The 19,463-nt window shown below is 37.0% G+C and overlaps 3 protein-coding genes across 3 annotated transcripts; all 3 read right to left on the bottom strand.

The window, feature by feature from the left end:
- Positions 1–1,061: 1,061 nt before the first annotated feature.
- On the bottom strand, positions 1,062–1,924 carry LOC148769045 (3'-5' exonuclease-like). The gene has a single exon (XM_088820398.1). It carries the CDS (start codon positions 1,719–1,721, stop codon positions 1,071–1,073), a length of 651 nt encoding a protein of 216 aa, XP_088676524.1. The 5' UTR covers positions 1,722–1,924; the 3' UTR covers positions 1,062–1,070.
- A 1,422-nt stretch (positions 1,925–3,346) lies between these two features.
- On the bottom strand, positions 3,347–11,551 carry LOC105964673 (RNA-binding (RRM/RBD/RNP motifs) family protein). Its single transcript, XM_012989175.2, has 20 exons — positions 11,060–11,551; positions 10,799–10,859; positions 10,601–10,637; positions 10,354–10,484; positions 10,095–10,190; positions 9,864–9,959; positions 9,556–9,651; positions 9,385–9,463; positions 8,472–8,605; positions 8,044–8,183; positions 6,853–6,903; positions 6,686–6,768; positions 6,540–6,594; positions 6,256–6,370; positions 5,432–5,936; positions 5,127–5,340; positions 4,933–5,003; positions 4,667–4,835; positions 4,430–4,562; positions 3,347–4,335 (listed from the first exon to the last, which is right to left on the bottom strand). Exons 1-20 carry the CDS (start codon positions 11,156–11,158, stop codon positions 3,542–3,544), a joined length of 3,159 nt encoding a protein of 1,052 aa, XP_012844629.1. The 5' UTR covers positions 11,159–11,551; the 3' UTR covers positions 3,347–3,541.
- A 447-nt stretch (positions 11,552–11,998) lies between these two features.
- LOC105964581 (uncharacterized) lies at positions 11,999–19,463 on the bottom strand. The gene is made up of 5 exons (XM_088820929.1): positions 19,009–19,463; positions 18,504–18,690; positions 12,972–14,145; positions 12,781–12,882; positions 11,999–12,693 (listed from the first exon to the last, which is right to left on the bottom strand). Exons 1-5 carry the CDS (start codon positions 19,461–19,463, stop codon positions 11,999–12,001), a joined length of 2,613 nt encoding a protein of 870 aa, XP_088677055.1.

Below are 19,463 nucleotides of genomic sequence, written 5' to 3'. Positions count from 1 at the left end.
TCATTATTGTGAGGGTGGGTTTCGAACCAGGACCTATTAATAAAAAAAGACATATCTTTACCACTTCAACCAATTGTCTTTTCTATTATTTTATGTATAATAGTAATATTTACTCAAAATGAAGGGTGTGCAACTGCACACCCTAGACCAAGGTTCTAAAAGGCGGTTATCGGGTACGTGGCGGTTAGGGACCGCCACACGATAAATCGGCGCGGCGGTGATTTATCGGAGATAAATCGGAAATATATCGGTTTTAAATTTAGTGTAATATATTTCTAAATATTATTTGTAAATACTCAAAATATATATAAAAGAATATTTAAACATAATTCTATCCTATCATTCATATGTTATTATATAATTCTAATTACTCAATAAATAACAAAAATTTAAAAATAATAAGATAATAATATAATAAAAGATTCTTACGAAATACAAATACTACGCAAGTCTTTTGCATCAACAATTAATATAAACACAACAAAGCATAAATTGCGGGGTAGTACTTTGTTTGGTTTTGGAAGTTGAAAGAATTGGAGAAAAATAAAAAAATAAAAACATATTTTCATTTTAATTTAAATTAAAAAAAAAAAAAAAAAAAAAACCCGATTTTTTGACCGATATATCGGTTTGACCCGCCAAAAACCGCCGCAAACCGCCTCGCCGTAAAAAACCGATATTCCAAACCGCCTCAACAAAATCGTAAAGGTTTATAACCGATACCGATATGGCGGCCGATATGTCGACCGCCACGACCGCTATTTAGAACACTGCCCTAGACCATGGCTAGATCAGTGGGCTATTTAGAACACTGCCCTAGACCATGGCTAGATCCGCCACTGATGGGGATGGGTTTATTTGAAAGAGTGTGTATTTAGTAATGCATGAAAGTATAACCCTAGTATGTCGAATTAATTTTTCACTTGTCTGCAAGGCATAAACTGGACTGAATGAATTTGTAAACTCTCCCAAGTACAATAAGAAAACATTGATAAAAAAAATTGTAACATAAATTCCACGAAAAGAACAAATATATACACAATAATATGAAATTCCCTTTTCTTATTTAATTATAAAGAACAAATATATACACAATAATATGAAGGACACAGTGCATGAGCAAGTTGGTAAGAAACAACTGCATCAATAGCTGCATATTCAATTTGATCGCGATCGAGCTTCACAGCGTCCCACTTACTTAGGGTCACGTTCAATGGCTTCTCCATCTTCCTTCCAAGAACTGCAAACGCCATCTTCTTCAATCCCATGTATTTGTATCCTTCGTTTCCATTGCGACTCGCCTGTCTTGCAAGATCGTTCAGGTCCGCGATTTTCAACACGTGCAATTTGTGATGATTGTATAATTTCTCCACGTCATCTTTGATGTCGACCCCACAAAACGTGTGACGAGGATCGGCTAAGAAGGCGCGGAGGGAAGCCGGAATAAAGTCTCTGTGAAGGAGTTGAAAGATGAGGCACCGGTTGTCGATGCAAAGCTGAAGTATGGCGATAGGGTGGTCTTCGCCTGGGTTTAGATTCGGCAGCCACTCGGTATCAAGACCTATTAGGAGATTCTTCGAGAAATCGTTGTGGAATTTGTATATCGAACAAATCCATTCGTGTACTTGTTGCGCCTCCCTTGCTACCGTAACGTGAATGAATTCGTTGTAAAAGGGGACCAATAAAAGGTGTGGCTGAACCTCAATTGTAGACATGGCCATGGCAGATAAAATTACTAGAGAAATTGATGATGAAATTTGGAGAGAAATTATTCGGATCGAATAATTTATAAGGACGAGAAGTTTAAAAATTGAAGTATGAAGTTTGACGAGAAGAGGTGGGCAGTATGTATATATATAAGGACGGGTGAAAAATATTCAGAAGGAATCATAGTTCTAATCTAATTATTAAACAAAAAGAAGTTGAGTTCAAGTATAATTTAGAATTAAAAAAAAAAAGAAAAAAGAAAAATATTTTATTACCAAATAAAAACATTGTTCTCCAAGTAAAATCAAGAGAAGCGATTGTAGAGATGATTGAAATTAGGGCTCTTAGCATCAGCCCTTGGGAGAGTTTTCCAAGGGGAAGGAAGTTTCCATCTATTTAGAATTAATATTAGGTGTGAAAATCGGAAGGAAATATCTGAATTTCGTCGATTTTGTTACGAAAAATTCAGATTTTGGAACAATTCTTTGGGTTCCCGATTTCTGATATTTAGCAAAAAAAAAAAAAAAAAAAAAAAAAAAAAAAAAATCGAAATGAGAATTATATATCACTTTTAGAATTTTCGATCAAAATATAATTCCCAGAACCAAACGTTGCTGAAGTATAAGTACGATTAGTATATATTTACAAGTATATTATACAATAACTACATAAAGTAATAATAAATTATGTATACAAATTGTAAGATGTGTATTACTTATCAAAACAATTATTTATACAAATTGTAAGATGTGTACCACACACATGAAATTTAGACTATGCATGGTTGTAGAATTAATGAATTGCTATTAATGGTGGGATTATAAAAATTATTTAATTTATAATTGGTCATGCAAAATTTCAATTTGTAATATTTTACCTATGATTTTACATATATTTAGTTTAATTTTATTGTTTATTGTTTTTGCTTTTGCTGATAAAATATATGGATTTTATCGTTTTTGCTTTTGTTAGACGGTGACATGGCTCTACTAACATTTCTTAAATCCTTATTATTTTACATAAGGTTTATAAATTTTCATCTATGATAACATTAACAGCCCTGCGGGACATAAATATGGTGCGTATCGGTCACATGACATGAAATCTTGGCTCAGGTAGTTGTTTCAGGGGTGTGACTGTTATTACCAATACCACAAGAACTTTAAAATTATTTTAGCATATACCTCAGGGCTGTAGATATAATATACCCAAATATGTATTGAGAGAAAAATTGGAGAACGAAAGTAACATTTGTTTGTAATTTGAAATGAAACAAAATACATTGTAACTGTCAAATCATGTGTAAAAGTATTAGGAAAATGTACTGTAGAAGAAAATTTTGAAAAGTAAAGTGATGTTTTTTTATGTTTTACTCTAACAATCGAATCTGTAGCAGCCACACTATGCTAAATAGTTTCAATTTCGACATTAAAAATGTGTTTGGCTTAGCTTATAAGCTTCATAAAATCCCTTGAACAAAATCAATAAAGACAGATATTGCTTCTACTACAAGAGAAAATGAGTAGCAACGAAATCCCAAAAAAATGAGATACCAAGGGTAAAATGATTTCCCCTATATAACAACAACGAAAACTTAAATCCAAAAGCATCAAAACGAAACAAAAAATAAAAATAAAAATAAAAATAAAAATCATCACATTTGATTCTCATATTTTCCAGGTCTCTTTCGGTGTACACAGTTTTGCACGTAGTAGTATCTTTACTATATTTCAACAAATTGTCAAAATTTTAGTACATTGACAACAAATAACTCAAATCTATTAAAGGAAGGGTAACAAAAATCATAAGAACTTACCATGGTTAAAAGCCGAAGTTATGTTTCAAACCATCTCTTAAGACTCCTCGAGCCTTGCTTCTTGTCACCAGAATGAACAGAGTTGCCCCCTGATAATTTAGATCTGTATTGTTCGATCAATACATCCAGTTTATCCACCACCGCATCATTTTTCTTACTCCGTTTTTTGCTCGATTTATCATCATGCAATATTCTTCGTTTTCTTTGTGCAACTACTGCATTTGTGCTTTCTTGCTTGGCAATATTAATTTTACCTCCTTTCGAAGTGGTAACTTCACTACTTCCCTTTTGCTCATTTCTAACCACCTCTGGCTTCGACTTCTTTATCTTTTTCTCTGACGAAAAACTGTTTCTCGCACGTCTTTCAAAACCCTTCTGCTTCTCAGTAAAACTGCCTTCTTCGATTGGAGTTACTTCACCAGGTTTGTTTTCTGATTTTCGTTTTTTATTCACAAAAGGCTTCGAATATGAATCGCCATCTGCAAAATTGCGAGTTCTTGATTTCATGTCAGAGGAGGTACCCCTGCCTTCTTCGGTTGGAGTTACTTCACTAAGTTCGTTTTCTGATTTTCGTTTTTTATTCACAAAAGGCTTCGAATATGAATCGACGTCTTCAAAATTGCGAGTTCTTGATTTCATGTCAGAGGGGGGACCCACCCTCCTTGAACGGCCGTTTTGCTGGGACCCACCTTCTGCTGCGTTGCGAAAGGCTTGTTGCTGCTGATATTGAAGCTTTTCTGCGCGTTGCTTCAGTTTCTGGACATTCTCTAAAGCAAACTCCACGATTGGTCGATGTTCAGGATCAAAGGTATCTGTAACACCATTACACACACTGATTGAAGCAAGGGGTAAACCCGTAAATTGATATGACGCTCAAAGAATATAATTTGTTACAGGGATACTAACCAGGATTATTGTTAAGAACTCTTAGGGCCACAAGTGCATGTTGATGCTCGGTGAACTCTAGGAAAGCCACGCCACGTGGACGACTTTTTTCACCTTCTTTTACTTTCTTTGAATCATCCTGCAAGATTTTTATCTGCACAGACCAAAAAAAGAAAAAAATGTCAACAAAATAAAAAAAATATACAAAAAATGAATATCTCTAACATTAGAGAGACAATTACTGAACCATTATTCAACCTGTCGAATGAATGGATTTTGCTTAGTGGCACGAGAGGTAACTGCATCCATGAAAATTTTTCTAAGATCTTTTTCTTGCGTAGTCTTTGGCACATTGTATACAATGAGCCTTGTCTTAGATATAAGGAAGTTCGGAGATTTCAGCTTAGACATCTTATCTTCGTACAACCTACAATAGAATGTTCAAGTTCAATATCTACATATGTCGGGGGTATTCAGAATTTCACATTTTCATATTTTATTGAAAAAAAATTGAAGAAACGTACCTCTTGCGTTTTGACATATCAGCCACTGAAACTCCTACTGCAGCAGGCATCCCTTCAGTGATAAGACCCTCCTGTGAAGAGATGACCAATATTAAAATTTATGCCCCAGCAGAAATATAAAAGATATAAATTGGTGAGTTTTTACTTTTTTTATTAATATTTGACAAGAAACGAGAAAGAAGTTGGAGATCAACCTTAGCCAGGAATAGATTGCGGTGGTCTTGATCCTCTTTTTTAACCTTCTCCACTGCCTTATCATGCGCTGTTGTCTTGTTCAAAGCCTTGAGCACCTTCACCGCTCGTCCTTTTAATAAAATACCGAGACCACCCCCAGAGTTGGCTGCAGAAACTGCAGCATCTACACCATCTACTGTTTTGAACTTGAGAAATCCAGTTCCTCTTGGACGCCTGCAGAAATACGAAAGATGTTCGTAAAATTAAACCATGACACCTGTCTTAGAGAATGTAAGATCACGTTTAAACAAATACAGGTCCGTACTTGGTGACTTGATGAAGAACTGGTACATAGGACTGCACTTCACCATATGCAGAAAAGCGTTGTTTCACTTCCTCAGTAGTGATTTCAAAGGGAATATTGCTAATGAAAATCGTCCTCTGCAACTCTTCTTCTTCTTGAAGAGGTGACTTAGTATATTTTGGTTCTGCTCCAGCTCCACTTACTGCCGCCGCTGCAACACCAGTACCAGATGCATCACGCGATTTCTTTTCGACTGGAACAGATTTATCGTCAATGTCTCCTTCGGATAATACTAAAACTTTGTCTTCAGAAACATTTGCAGAATCGGGTGTAATGAAGTTCTTAAGTACGTTTTTAGAAATCTCCGCCTCTTGCTCAAAATCAACTTCACTTATACTGTCATCCTTATCCGATGAATCTGACTCTTCTTTCGCGGCATCATTGCTACCAAGTGATGGCGATTTTTTGACTGGTTTCAAATCAATGTCCTCCAAATCACTACTGCTTCCATCATCTTTTTCCGGTGCTGTAAAAACCACAACTCAGATTGAGTGAAACGTAGTAATTATATATATATATATATATATATATATATATATATATATATATATATATATATATATATATATATATATATATATATATATATATATATATATATATATATATATATATATATATACAAGCACTAGATAGCATCCAACAGGTGTCGAGGAAATATCATGCTTGTCGAATTACAAACCAGAAAAAATAGCTAGTGAATATTATATAGTGCACAAGAAATAAAAAAGTCATTTGTGCAAAATTTGGCAGCAAAGACTTCAAAGAGGAAATGGGGCGAATACCATCTTCGTTGGCGACAACAGCATTACTGTCAAGTGTGTAAAGCTTTTTTGAAACAGCCCAATCAACAGCTATTGGTCTTTTACCAAAACTTTTCCCATTGAAGTTCTTGATAGCCTGCACAAGATACAAAAACCGGAAATGTCAATCAATCGTTCACTAGGGAAGTTCAATAAAAGTCTCAAAGCAGTTAAGAAATGTTTACAAAGGTGCCTGCATTCAGCTGAAATTCACGGCACTTAAGTTTCTTTCCATTAAAACATTATTCAGAAAATACCCAACATACATTTTCTGCATCTTGCTTCGATGTGAATTTAACAAATGCAAATCCTTTAGAAAATCTGCAAAGGGTAAAGAAGAGCGAAAAAATCAACCGGACAGTAAACGTGCAGGTATTAATTAAAGTATCAATAGCAAAAGTCGAAGAATTACCCAGTCTCAGCGTTCTGAGGAATAACCACATCCCACACAAATCCTGCAGTAGCAAACTTCTCTTTTATCTCCGCCACTTTAGCCTGCAATCAACAGCTCGTAGAGTAAGCATAGTGGCATGCTTGAAATAAAACGATGAGTATCAAATTTGAAAAAAGGATAGGAACCTTGAACGGAAGATTTCTCACTATAAGTTTCCACCTCTGAGTTTTAGAGCCCTGGTCAATACATTCAATAGTCAAAAGATTATTACCACAAATGTATGTTAATTAACAAAGGGGAAGTTCAGATAACAAAAGTATTACATGCCATTGTCCAACTTGAAGCAATCAAAGAACAACCAACACCCTATACATGTTTAAGCTACGAATACAGAGCTACATCTCCTCGGTGGATCACTACGGATTTTTAAATTTTCAAGTTATCTTCAGAGAAAAAAGTGATCAAGGTCTGTGGAGATTCCTAGTCTTTTATAGAGCTGTCAAAAACAGTTGACAAAAATGCAACGAAAATTGCTAAACAAATCAATTAAAAACAAATGCTACAGCTGAAAACAAAAGCCAAACAAATTTGTGTGCTAATTACTGCGAAGGCCTTGTCTGGGTGGTATTGGGGTGGGGTGAGTACTATTAGGTCAAGAATTCAATTCCATTTGGGGTCGATCGTAGCCTGTAGGCCATTTTTTTTTAAGATAAAGTAAATTAAATTAACTTAAAAACTCTGTGCTGATTACCAGAAGACCTTTTAACAAAGATTAGCTTCACGTGAAATTCGGATTCAAGACAAACAACTCTTAATTACACCACCCTATATAAAGCCAAAGACAGATACTAAAACTAGATGATTAGAGAGAAGACGACTAGGTATCAAACTAAACTCTTGTGCTAGTTACTTAACCGGATAAAACAGTAGAATGAAGCGTGAATAGCCCTAAATAAGTAAACTCCATGCATCAGTAATTTATTTTTTTACCTTTATCTGCAGACTGCAGATATTCATTGACTTTTACAATTAACATGAACGTGTGTGACTCACTAAAACATTTTCCTCTCAAACTCAACCTAACACAATCAACTTCATAAGTCTAAATTTAGTTTTAAAAAAAAAAACGGGAAAGGGAAAATGGAGTGTTGATAGTATTGGTGCCTAGAGCTGTTTGTGGTTTTGTATGTATCGTATTAGATATTTCTACATCTGGATTTTACCTTCTCCCTACTCCTAAAAAATTGAGATTCATCGGATAGTTTAATATTTGGCACCTAGCTATGTGGCGTTTTTTACGAGAAACAGTCAGCACGTTATCTAAGCTAATGTTGAATTTTCAGCAAAGAAATCTCTTAAAAAGAACATGTATTAACCTCTCCCCCAAGCTGGCGTGCCCAAACAGATCCTCCATGTATCTCTTTCTGGTGCAGTGCTTCAACACATTGTCGGGCTGATTTTACACTTGTATAAAGTACAGATGAAGCTGTCATTTTGCATCCATCTTGAGCTAGCCCTGGAAAAATAAGTAAGATCTTTAACTTCTTCAAGAGCATATAAGTTGGTAGCAAGATAAAACAAAATAAATGAGTTGGTACTGCTAGAGCGTTTGTACTGAGATGGTTAATCTTAAAATTAAGCAATGGTAAGAACTTCCAATATGCATAAGAAACATGCAAACACAAGCAAGTATGAAGGAGGCCCATTCCGAAGGAGTGATTTGGATACACTAGACATGGCACAAAAGAGTTGATACGCAGCAAAACATGGTACGAGTCCCAAAAAGATCAGTTAAATATCTTACCATGATGCTCAAGTTCTTCCTTTGGAAGAGGATAAGTGACAGAGGATACAGTCCCGATTTCCCTCGCTAGACGATGAACTTCCTCTGCCATATCAACACTAAGAAGACCACCAAATATGACGGTCTTAGCTACCCTGTTTTACATGATGAATAATTTATTAGTTATGTCAGAAAAAACTATACAAGTAAGCTATATGCAGGTGACTTTTTAAAAAGACAACATACTTTTCACAAACTTAAGAAAATAAAATTCATGGAAGTCTAAGATTCTGCTTTTATCAAAGTTAAACAAAATGAAGCAATGATAACGCATAAATGTATATTGTGTAAAGGGTTACTGTATACAAGCGTATGATTTTATATATGTTTTATCCAATCCATTTCATGAGACTATCCAACCAAGCCTAGAATTTCATAAGCCAAACCACTCACTCTCCAGACTCACTAGAGTAAACCTTTCACGTGAAGAGAATGTTTCAAGCCCCACATTATTGCGCCACAACTTAGAGCTACAAACGAAATCGAGGGTCACTGAAGAACAAGATAAACATGCTTTCATGACAGCACCCGCACGAGTTTATGTCGACCAAACGGTTCATCTAGAATATCATTTGTCAACAACCTTCGATAGGAACTAGGTAGGAATTTGCATTTCTCGGGCCAAATAGACATGCAATCTATTTAATAGTTCTTGATATACCAAATTTGTTAAAAATATTATTTCATGTTTAAATAGACTTTCCAGCAGAACAGATATGTTTAACATTCTACTTGGAACAATGAGTGGACTTCCATAACAAACGAAAATAAAACTTATATATAATTGACTGCATCATAGGATTTTATAGTTATAACCAACGTAATTTAAAAAATATAATTACAAGAATTAAAGATCTGATATATATAACAGCACCTTTGTCTTTCAGAACTATTCGCCTCCTCAAGATGACCACTGGAAACAGCCATTCCTTTTCTTTTCTCCGGTAATTCACCTAACCATTTACAATTAACAAAGATTATTAAACATAAATGAAAATAAATGTATGAACACGTTTATATTTCTCAGCAATATACAAAAAATAACCTTTCGCTTGAAACTTTGAAGGCTTGCCAGTTTTCTCTACTGGAGCAGTTTCAACGGCCTTGACATTCTTTGTCTGGACAACATCTTCAGATTCAACTAACAAATATGAAAAGTGAAAGACCAAAGTATTATAATAATTATTCAAAATGAGCATAAAGAAGAAGCATGAACGCGTATATATATATATATATATATATATATATATATATATATATATATATATATATATATATATATATATATATATATATATATATATATATATATATATATATATCTCAGTCAGTCAGCCATAAAGAAAATAGAACCTTTTGCTTGAAACTTTGAAGACTTTCCAGTTTTCACTACCGCGGGAGTTTCAACAGCCTTGTCATTCTTTGTTTGGCCAGCATCTTCAGATTGAACTATGACACAGGATAAGCGGAAAACCCAAAAATTGTGATAATTGTTCAAAATGAGCATGTAAAAGAAGCATGAATAAGTATATATATATATATATATATATATATATATATATATATATATATATATATATATACCTTTTGCTTGAATCTTTGAAGACTTGGCAGTTTTTTCTACCCCCGGAGTTTCAGCAGCCTTGTCGTTCTTTGTTTGGACAGCATCTTCAGATTGAACTAACAGATAGGAAAAGGCAAAAAACCAAACATTGTGACAAATGAGCTATTAAAAGAAGAAGCATGAAGGAAAAACAGTACAGTAACTTCAAGCATGAATTTGCATTGTTCTAGACTAGGACAATACACAAAAGGGAACTATGTTGAAACGAAACTCACATACCTTGATTTACATTAGCTCGACGCTGCTCAAGAGGAGCACGGTGTTGGGCTTGTTTAACGATAAGCTTTCTACCTCCAACAATCGAACCGTTTTTCAGTTCAATGGCCCTATTAGCATCTTCAACAGCAGCGCTATATCCAAAATTAGGAATCCGCATTAGCAACAAAATCAGAATTATAACTACAATTAGCAATAAACTTAGAATTTCAGCTATATTAATATGATGAACCAATGGAATTTCACTTACAATTGAACATAGCCAAATCCACGGTGCTCAGAAGACCCTAAATATTAACGCATAGAAAATGGAAACACACACACAATTAAAACTGGAATTAGTAAGCAAACGCCGCAATAAATTATCGAAACAGTAATTGTAGATAAATCATGTCTCTCCCGGAGCTTTAGCAACGATTATATCAAATGAGATTCCGTGAAAACGTACCCTTCTTCGTAACCATGAAGCACCTTCTTACTGGCCCAACATCACTGAACGCCTCTTCCAACTAAAATATTCCCACACAATAATAACAATAATAAGCAACAGTTTACTCCACAAACACACACACACACACACACACACACACACACACACACACACACACACACACACACACCAGACAAAACCCTATAAAGAGATAGATATAAATACTTGCAAAAGTAAAAAAACCACACACACAGTACACACACGGAGTAGTAACCATGCCTGAGAGTTAGTGAAGGTGAACGGAAAATTAGCGACGAATATGGTGGACGGAGAATGCTGATTATCGCCGCCGGCCTCTGTATTCTTCTTTTTCCCCATCGCTTCCTTTACTTTACGGGGAGGGAAGCTTGTTTTCAGCTTGAATTAAAAAAAATAAACTTTTTTATACAAATCCACAATATCAAATTAGCTAATGCGAGATAGTGTGTGAAGAAGAGCTTTGGTCGGACGGCGAAGATATTCCGGCGGAAACGCCGATTTCCTGGTGGCTGGCGGTGATTTATAGTAGAGGTTTATATAGGGTTTTTTTCCAATTTAGTGAGGCGCCGCTTTCAACCAATCTAAGAAAGAAAAAAAGGAAACGAATTAGCCCATTAGTAATAGTGACCCGAAAATCTGGTGCTCAAGTGGATTTGGGCCGAAACCCGGTACTTTGGATCCGGAACCGATTCTGTAATAAAATATGAGCCCAATCGAGCTTTTTCAAAAGGTAGCGACTATATGCAATCACAAACCTTATTTAGGGCAAGATCAAATGAATTACAAAAAGACTATGATGCCCTTTCTAAAATACAAACAAAATAGACCAAATTAGACCCAATTATACAGAGAAGGTCGTGACGTTAGAGGCAGTGGCGGAGCAAGGAATTCGTACCAGGGTGGGCTTTACGGGGTTCACGGGCAGCGTCCCCGAATTTTCTTTTCCGATTAATTCACATAAAGTAGCACAAAATAACTACAAATTTATAAAATTTAACTAATATAACATAAATTCAATCATTTAAAGTTACAACTCTAAATATAGTCATAAAAGTTATTACAAAATTACAAATGACCCTTTCGTGTTTTCATTTTCTGAAAACTCTCCATGATTGTTTTATTATCAATTTCTGTGGAGACTTCTCTCCCAATAAACACAAGCAAAGAGTCACTTAACCATTAATCATTCATTCGATTGTGCAATCCATTCTTTATGATATTTATAGCTGAAAATGCCTTCTCAACAGTAGCGGTAGCAACTGGCAATGTTAATGCCAATGTCAAAAGCAAGTAAACCAAAGGATACACCTTATTTCTCCTAGTCTCTACCATTATGCGAGCAAGATCACTTATACCATTCAGTCCTAAAAAATCCTTGCTTAGGCGCATATCAACAATATAATTATCCAATTGATCACTGAGCTTACATTTGTCAAACTCGGTAAAGTCTTCTGGATAAAAATCAACAAGACGAAGTAGTTTTTCCTTGCTATAATGGGAAAATGAGTTTGATGGATCAAGGCAAGACACACACATAAGCAGTTCCATAGTCGAATCAGAAAATCGAGCATTTAATTCTCCAAGTTGCATATCCAAGACAGTGTAAAATGTCTCAATCTTATAATGATGTAGGTTTGTCATTTCTTCTTCATTCTGTCTTCTTCGCCCTCGAGCAACATATTTAGCATCCATTTGAGGAATATCAACTCCGTGTTTCTCACAAAAAGTTGTAACACGATCAAGTAAATAACTCCACCCACTTTCTTTCGAGGATTGAATTTGAATCTTTGACACTTGAACTAATGTCATTGCATTCACAATGTCTTGATCTTTTCTTTGAAGTGCTTGAGATAGCTCATTTGTGATCGCCAATACTTTTTTCATCAAAAAGAGGTTCAACAAAAAATCAAATGACAAAAGTCTATCTACAATATCTTGTGCTTTGGTACGATGACTTGTACTTGAAGCATCACGACCAATAAGTTCAAGTACATCAATCACCGCACCAAACATATTGATCAAGCTCAACAAAGTGTTGTAGTGAGAGCTCCAACGTGTATCACCTGGACATTCAAAAGTATTAAAAAATGAAAGTGGCAAGACATTCTTAAAATGAAAAAAAGGAAATCTTGAAGCCTAAAAATAATCTAACCTGCTCGCTTAAGATTCGTTTCTTGATTTAAACCTCGCCCAGTTGAAATTTCTCCCATATCGAGTGCTTCAAGTATTTTTTCAGATTGCTTCTCTCTAAGCAAATCACGACGTTTACACGATGATCCAACAACATTTAACACTCTTGTAGTAAAATCAAAAAGTGAAGAAATATGATCGTGTTTTCTTGCAAATGCTACTAAACCGAGTTGTAACTGATGAGCAAAACAATGAAAATAATATGCCGAAGGGTTCTCATTGAAGATAAGTGTTTTTAGGGCATTAAATTGACCTCTCATGTTATTAGCTCCATCATAACCTTGAACTCTTAATTTCGAGATACTCAATCCATATCTAGAAAAAACTTTATCAATAGTTCCTTTAAGAGTCAAAGCACTAGTATCGGTAACATGTTCAATACCTAGAAAACGCTCAATCACACTCCCACATTTATCGACATATCTTATCACCAAAGCCATTTGCTCCTTCATTGATATATCACGTGCTTCATCGACCATCAGACAAAACGGCGAATCACCAAGATCACTTATAATTACTTTCATAATTTCCATTGCAAAAGCATTTACAATCTCCTTTTGAATATCCGGACTTGTCATCTTTTGGTTTAGCGGAGCATTATTCAAAGTAAGTGTCTTGATATCGGGATTAATTCGCCCAAAAGTTTTTACAAGTTGAATAAAATTTCCTGGATTAGTGGAACTTTCAATTTCATCGTGACCACGAAATGCCAATCCTTGTGTTGAGAGATATCGGGCCACCTCAATTGACGTATTTAAGCGGATTTTATATCTAGCTTTTTCTTGATTTGACTGTTTGCAAACAACCGTCTCAATATGTTGCTTTTGATTCATCAAATCTTGACATTTTCCCCAAGCTATATTATGTGCACTGTTGGGACCCTCTACATGAATAGATAATTTATCATTTCTCTTCCAATTTTTAAACCCTTCAGTAACAAAATGATCACCACCCGATTGACCTCCAATATCTGGTTTGAAAAGATAACAACATAAACAATATGCTGCATCTTTTGATACACTATACTCCAACCAGTTACTATGTCCGCTAAACCAAACTTTATTAAACCGTCTATCTTGGTTGCCAAAGATTGTAAGAGGGAAGTCGTGGTTATGAGGTTGGCAAGGGCTCTTTTGCTAATATGCTCTCCGAACTTGTTCTCGAACGTTAATGTTATAATGCAAAATACTAGGTCTTTGTCCAAGATCTGCAGGAAGATCTCCCAAGTTAACCTCTTGGAGTGTATTACCGAATGAAGAATCATCACTTATTTGGGGAGGAGGTGATTTTCTCTTCAAATATCTCCTCATAACTGTTTAACCATACAAAATCAAGGACATAAAATTTACTAAGCAAACAAATTAATCCAATAATCACTTGCAATGAAAAATAAAATTATTTTAAAATTTTAAACTCGAAACTACTCTAAGCTACTGCTTCTTACATAGACAATAAAAAATTGTATATATTATTTTATTTTATTTTCTTTTATTATTTTCATATAAAAAAGTTAACCCATATAAACAACACTATACTGAATATAATATAAACACATGTGATGATGCTATAAATAGATTACATTAATTAGTTGAGATAGAGGGAGTTGGGAGAACAAAGTGGATCACTGCTCACGTGCTAGATGGCCCTGAGATACCTGCGAACATTAAGACACGTGAACTAGGCCGGGGGTTGATCCGGCGGAAATCCCTCCGACGCTCAAGTCAGACGTGCGGATAATGGAAAAAGTCCACAAAATACATGTTGTAGTATTACTCAGATAATAGGACGTACTTGTAATAAATGAATTATATCGTTATTTATACCTTAGTTGAGATTGTTGGGCCTAAGCCTTATTTGAAGTTGATTGAGCCTCGGTGATAGTGGTCTTCAATATTGGGCTCGTGGCCCAGTAGGTAAATAAATTGTAAGCCCATTGGGTTGGCCCATTGAGGTCGCTCTGAGCGAGTTGTCTCCTCGTTGAAGTTGTCTCGCTGCGAGTCTTATTACCGAGGGAGTTGACTTCTCGTGGGAGTTGTCTTGCAACGGATTTGTAGTACCGAGCGAGTTGGCTCCTCGTGGGAGTTGTCTCTCTACGAGTTGTAATACCGATGGAGTTGGCTCCTCTTGGGAGTTGCCTCGCAACGGGTTGTAGGACCGAGCGAGTTGGCTCGTCGTGGGAGTTGTCTTGCTGCGGGCTCGTAGTACCGAGGGAGTTGGCTCCTCATGGAAGTTGTCTCGCAACGGGTTGTAGGACCGAACGAGTTGGCTCCTCGTGGGAGTTGTCTCGCTGCGGGTTCGTAGTACCGAGGGAGTTGGCTCCTCGTGGGAGTTGTCTCGCAACGGGTTGTAGGACCAAACGAGTTGGCTCCTTGTGGGAGTTGTCTCGCTACGGGTTCGTAGTACCGAGAGAGTTGGCTCCTCGTGGGAGTTGTCTCGCAACGGGTTGTAGGACCGAGCGAGTTGTCTCCTCGTGGGAGTTGTCTCGCTGCGGGTTCATAGTACCTAGGGAGTTGGCTCATCGTGGGAGTTTCCTCGCAACGGGTTCGTAGGACCGAGCGAGTTGTCTCGCTGCGGGTTCGTAGTTCCAAGCGAGTTGTCTCCTCGTGGGAGTTGTCTCGTAAGCCCCCCACTCTCGATTCGATGTGAGAGACAAGTCAAAAAGAGTACCAAATCGTGTCGAGAGTAGATCGGTGTTGTAGTATTCCGTTAATTGTTGGCGTGGCGTGGAGAAATAATAATTTTTATTTATCTATTGGAGAGCGCGCGCAATTTGGTGGAGCGCATTGAAATTCTCGTGCGATTTTGTGGTGAAATCGGCACGCGATTTGGTGGAGCGTGTCGAAATTCGCGCGCAATTTGGTTTAACCCGTAGAAAACCGCACGGGATTGAATTTGTGTAGGCATAGCCGCGCAATTTTGATGTAGGAGAGTGGGGATGGCCGCGCGTATTTTGATGGAGAAGAGAGGTGATGGTACGCTTGGAAGAGAGAGATGATTGGACTTGCATTGATGGAGGAGAGAGGGAGGTTGCTTGGGAGCTGCCACGCGCGCGTTTGCTGCCCCTTTTTTTTCTTTGTTTTTCTTTTTCTTTTTAGTTCGCGCGCCACACGCGCGTTTGCCAAGTTGCGCGGCGCCCCACCCGCGCGTGCGGGGCACGCGCGGGCAATTTTTTTTTTTTCTTCCGCTTTTCTGCGCGCGCGGACCGAGGGGCCGTGCGATTGGCGCATGCCCTCCACGCGCGCGTGATTTTTTTTACCTTTTTTTTTGGTTTTTTTCTAGCTCCTTCGCACGGATCGAGGGACGCGTTTTGGAGCAACTGCACATTTTTTTTCATTTTTCTTATTAGGTGGTTAATGTCCACCCTTTTGGGGATGTTCTATTTTTTGAGTAGGGAGACCATATCCGACTCTTGAGATGGGATGTGAACCCCCTTGGGGTTAAAAAGTAAGGGTGATGTCCAACCATTTGGATGAGATGTCCAATCTTAGGGTGAGATAGCCCGCAACTTAGGATGAGGCGATCACAATCCATTGGGATGAGATGCCCAACCTTGGGGTGAGATAGCCCCCAACTTAGGATGAGGCGATCACGAATCGTTGGGATGAGATGCCCAACCTTGGGGTGGGATAACCCCCAACTTATGATGAGGCGATCACGAACTCTTGGGATGAGATGCCCAACATTGGGGTGGAATAACCCCCAACTTAGGATGAGGCGATCACGAACCCTTGGGATGAGATGCCCAACCTTGGGGTGGGTTGTTACATTCGAGACCTATGGTCTGAGGTGGATGCTCACGAGTTGTGCCACTGCTTCAGTGGCAGGACGAGTTGAAGCTTTCCGCGGTTATATGCTGAAGATCCTCATCGGTTATCTGAACCGTTCGAGGAGCAAGTAGAATATGGTCTTGCTGAGGATCTAGTGGGACACCCGAGAAAGATCTCGTGGTGGATCCCTAGCACGAGGAGGAGGAAGTGGCAAGTCAGAGCCTCCACGAGGTGGGAGGTCATTAGAAGTGTCACTCCCCCTGGACAAATGTCTCAAGGCCATCATGTGCGCTACGTGATTATCTCTGCCTTCCCACAGACGGCGCCAAAATGATGATGCTATAAATATATCACATTAATTAGTTGAGATAGAGGGAGCTGGGAGAACAAAGTGGATCACTGCTCACGTGCTAGATGGCCCTGAGATGCCTACGAACATTAAAACACGTGAACTAGGTCGGGGTTGATCTGGCGGTAACCCCTCCGACGCTCAAGTCAGACGTGCGGATAATGGAAAAAGTCCACATAATACATGTTGTAGTATTACTCAGATAATAGGACGTACTTGTAATAAATGAATTATATCGTTATTTATACCTTAGTTGAGATTGTTGGGCCTAAACCCTTATTTGAAGTTGATTGAGCCTCGGTGATAGTGGTCTTCAATATTGGGCTCGTGACCCAGTAGGTAAATAAATTGTAAGCCCATTGGGTTGGCCCAATTAGGCATATCAACATGTTATCAGATATGGCAAGCACAACAAGTCAGCAACTAAAAAACAATTAGGTGAATTGAGTTTCATACAAAATCAAGACCCACTGACTCTCAACACAAAGTAATAAAATATATATATATATATATATATATATATATATATATATATATATATATATTTCCACTATAAGATATACATTCTTTACCGGAAGACAAAAGTAAGAGAGGAAATAAAATAATGGAATTGAGTTTCCATGTTCTTCACATACTACCATACAAAAAATTAGAATTACTTCTCTGAAACTCATCACTATTAAAATCACTTCTTACATAGACTTCTCTCTCCCTGTTTTTCCATTTTTCTTTTTTTATGCTAAAAAAATTGGTCAAAGGACAAGCAATCAAATTAAAATATCTCACATTTCGAACAATTATATAAATTGGAAAACAGAAAAAATAAAATATGCAGTACCAAAGCAACAAGCAAGTATCAACATTGTGTTCAAATAAAAAAAAAAAGAAAAAAAACCATTGCATTCGTTATCAAATTCGCAACTCATCAAAAGCCAAAAGACATCTTCCATTGAAATTGGTGAAGGAAATACTCAAAATCCTTAAAATAATTACCATCTGCAACTCCACATGTAATGAATTACTATTAAATTCATTCTTAATCAAATATTATCAATTAAACCCTAATCCCTATATAAATATATGTACAATATTATAGAGTGAATTTTGTTTTACCTTAGTTGGAAACCTATTCCGTTTTCTATTACAGAAGAAAAATTGCAGAAGATAGAGTTGTGGCGTGTCTCGTGTTATTCCGTAGTAGAATATTGCAGGAAAAAAATGGAACAAAAAACAGAGACAGAGACGATGAACAAGAATTACTGATTGCAGAATATTAATTCTTAAAAAAAGAAATTGGGCTTTGTAGTGGGTGGGCTGAATATATATAGGGTATATATAGGTAAAAAAAAATTAAATTCCACAGTGGGCTGGAGCCCACCCTTGCTAAAGGGTGGCTCCGCCACTGGTTAGAGGGAATTGCTGCTTTGTTTGCTGATAACACTCCTACTGCACCACCGTCGGCGACTACTCCACCATCGAATGCACCACCACCAACCGCTTCATCACCGGATGCACCACAGTCGACCGCTTCACCACAGGATGCACCACCGTCGACCGATCCACCACTATTAGTCACATTTCAGAAGAAGACACTTAGAAAAATATAGATAGTGTGGTGGTTTGATTTTGCTTATGCGCAGATTTCTGTGATTATGTTGGTTTTGTTATGACGATGTTTGTTATGAATTTGGATGTTTGGATGATTTTGAATGATTTTAGATTTTTTTTTTATTGATTTTGGAAGTATTCCATAAAAAATATATAAATGCACGAGTTCATAATATATATATAATGCAACAATTCTACATACCCAATACAAAATATAGAATTCAATAGTGCTAATTATCTTTTATTTGTTAGTATATATGGTCACTTGTAGTTACTCTCTAAAAGCAATAATCTTAGACTCCATATGAACAATTTTCCAAGCACTCGCTCCAGGATGATGGTATCGCCTCCAATGATCTGCAACATGAGGAATAGGACAATTCTTCTTCAAGACAAGATGTACATGATTTTCATCAACGAGTGCTATCCCATGCTCTTGTTTTTTCCCCTTTGGCACATGGTCACTAGAGAGTGGGAGAAATGTAAGACATTGTAGATACGATAAGAGTACGATCACGATGTCATATTTAAAGGCAATAAAATGACCCATATTAGGAAACGACATCCAATTTTCATATGGGGCAGGTGTAACCGAACACGTAATTCTCATTTCCAATTTGTCAAGTGTATCTCGCACTTTGTGGATATTCATGTAGATAGCATCATTCATGTAGATCTCATCGACCAAATCTTTTCGTACTTGACCCCAATTGTCTTCCCCGAAACCCAT

The sequence above is a fragment of the Erythranthe guttata genome, chromosome 7 (genome assembly GCF_056151865.1).
Source record: "Erythranthe guttata isolate IM_541 chromosome 7, IM_541, whole genome shotgun sequence".
Classification (NCBI taxonomy): Eukaryota; Viridiplantae; Streptophyta; class Magnoliopsida; order Lamiales; family Phrymaceae; genus Erythranthe; species Erythranthe guttata.
Note: the sequence above shows the minus strand (reverse complement) of the source record. Positions and strands in the feature narration are given on the sequence as shown.

Coding starts and splice junctions, on each gene's coding strand:
- LOC105964581 (XM_088820929.1), bottom strand. CDS start 19,463: ATGGGTTTCGGGGAAGACAATTGGGGTCAAGTACGAAAAGATTTGGTC. Junction 18,691..19,008: donor AAGATTATTGCTTTTAGAGA/GTAACTACAAGT, acceptor TGTGACTAATAG/TGGTGGATCGGTCGACGGTG. Junction 14,146..18,503: donor GGAGCCACCCTTTAGCAAGG/GTGGGCTCCAGC, acceptor AGAGCATATTAG/CAAAAGAGCCCTTGCCAACC.
- LOC148769045 (XM_088820398.1), bottom strand. CDS start 1,721: ATGGCCATGTCTACAATTGAGGTTCAGCCACACCTTTTATTGGTCCCC.
- LOC105964673 (XM_012989175.2), bottom strand. CDS start 11,158: ATGGGGAAAAAGAAGAATACAGAGGCCGGCGGCGATAATCAGCATTCT. Junction 10,860..11,059: donor TCACCTTCACTAACTCTCAG/GCATGGTTACTA, acceptor GGAATATTTTAG/TTGGAAGAGGCGTTCAGTGA. Junction 5,937..6,255: donor TGTTGTCGCCAACGAAGATG/GTATTCGCCCCA, acceptor TGGTTTTTACAG/CACCGGAAAAAGATGATGGA.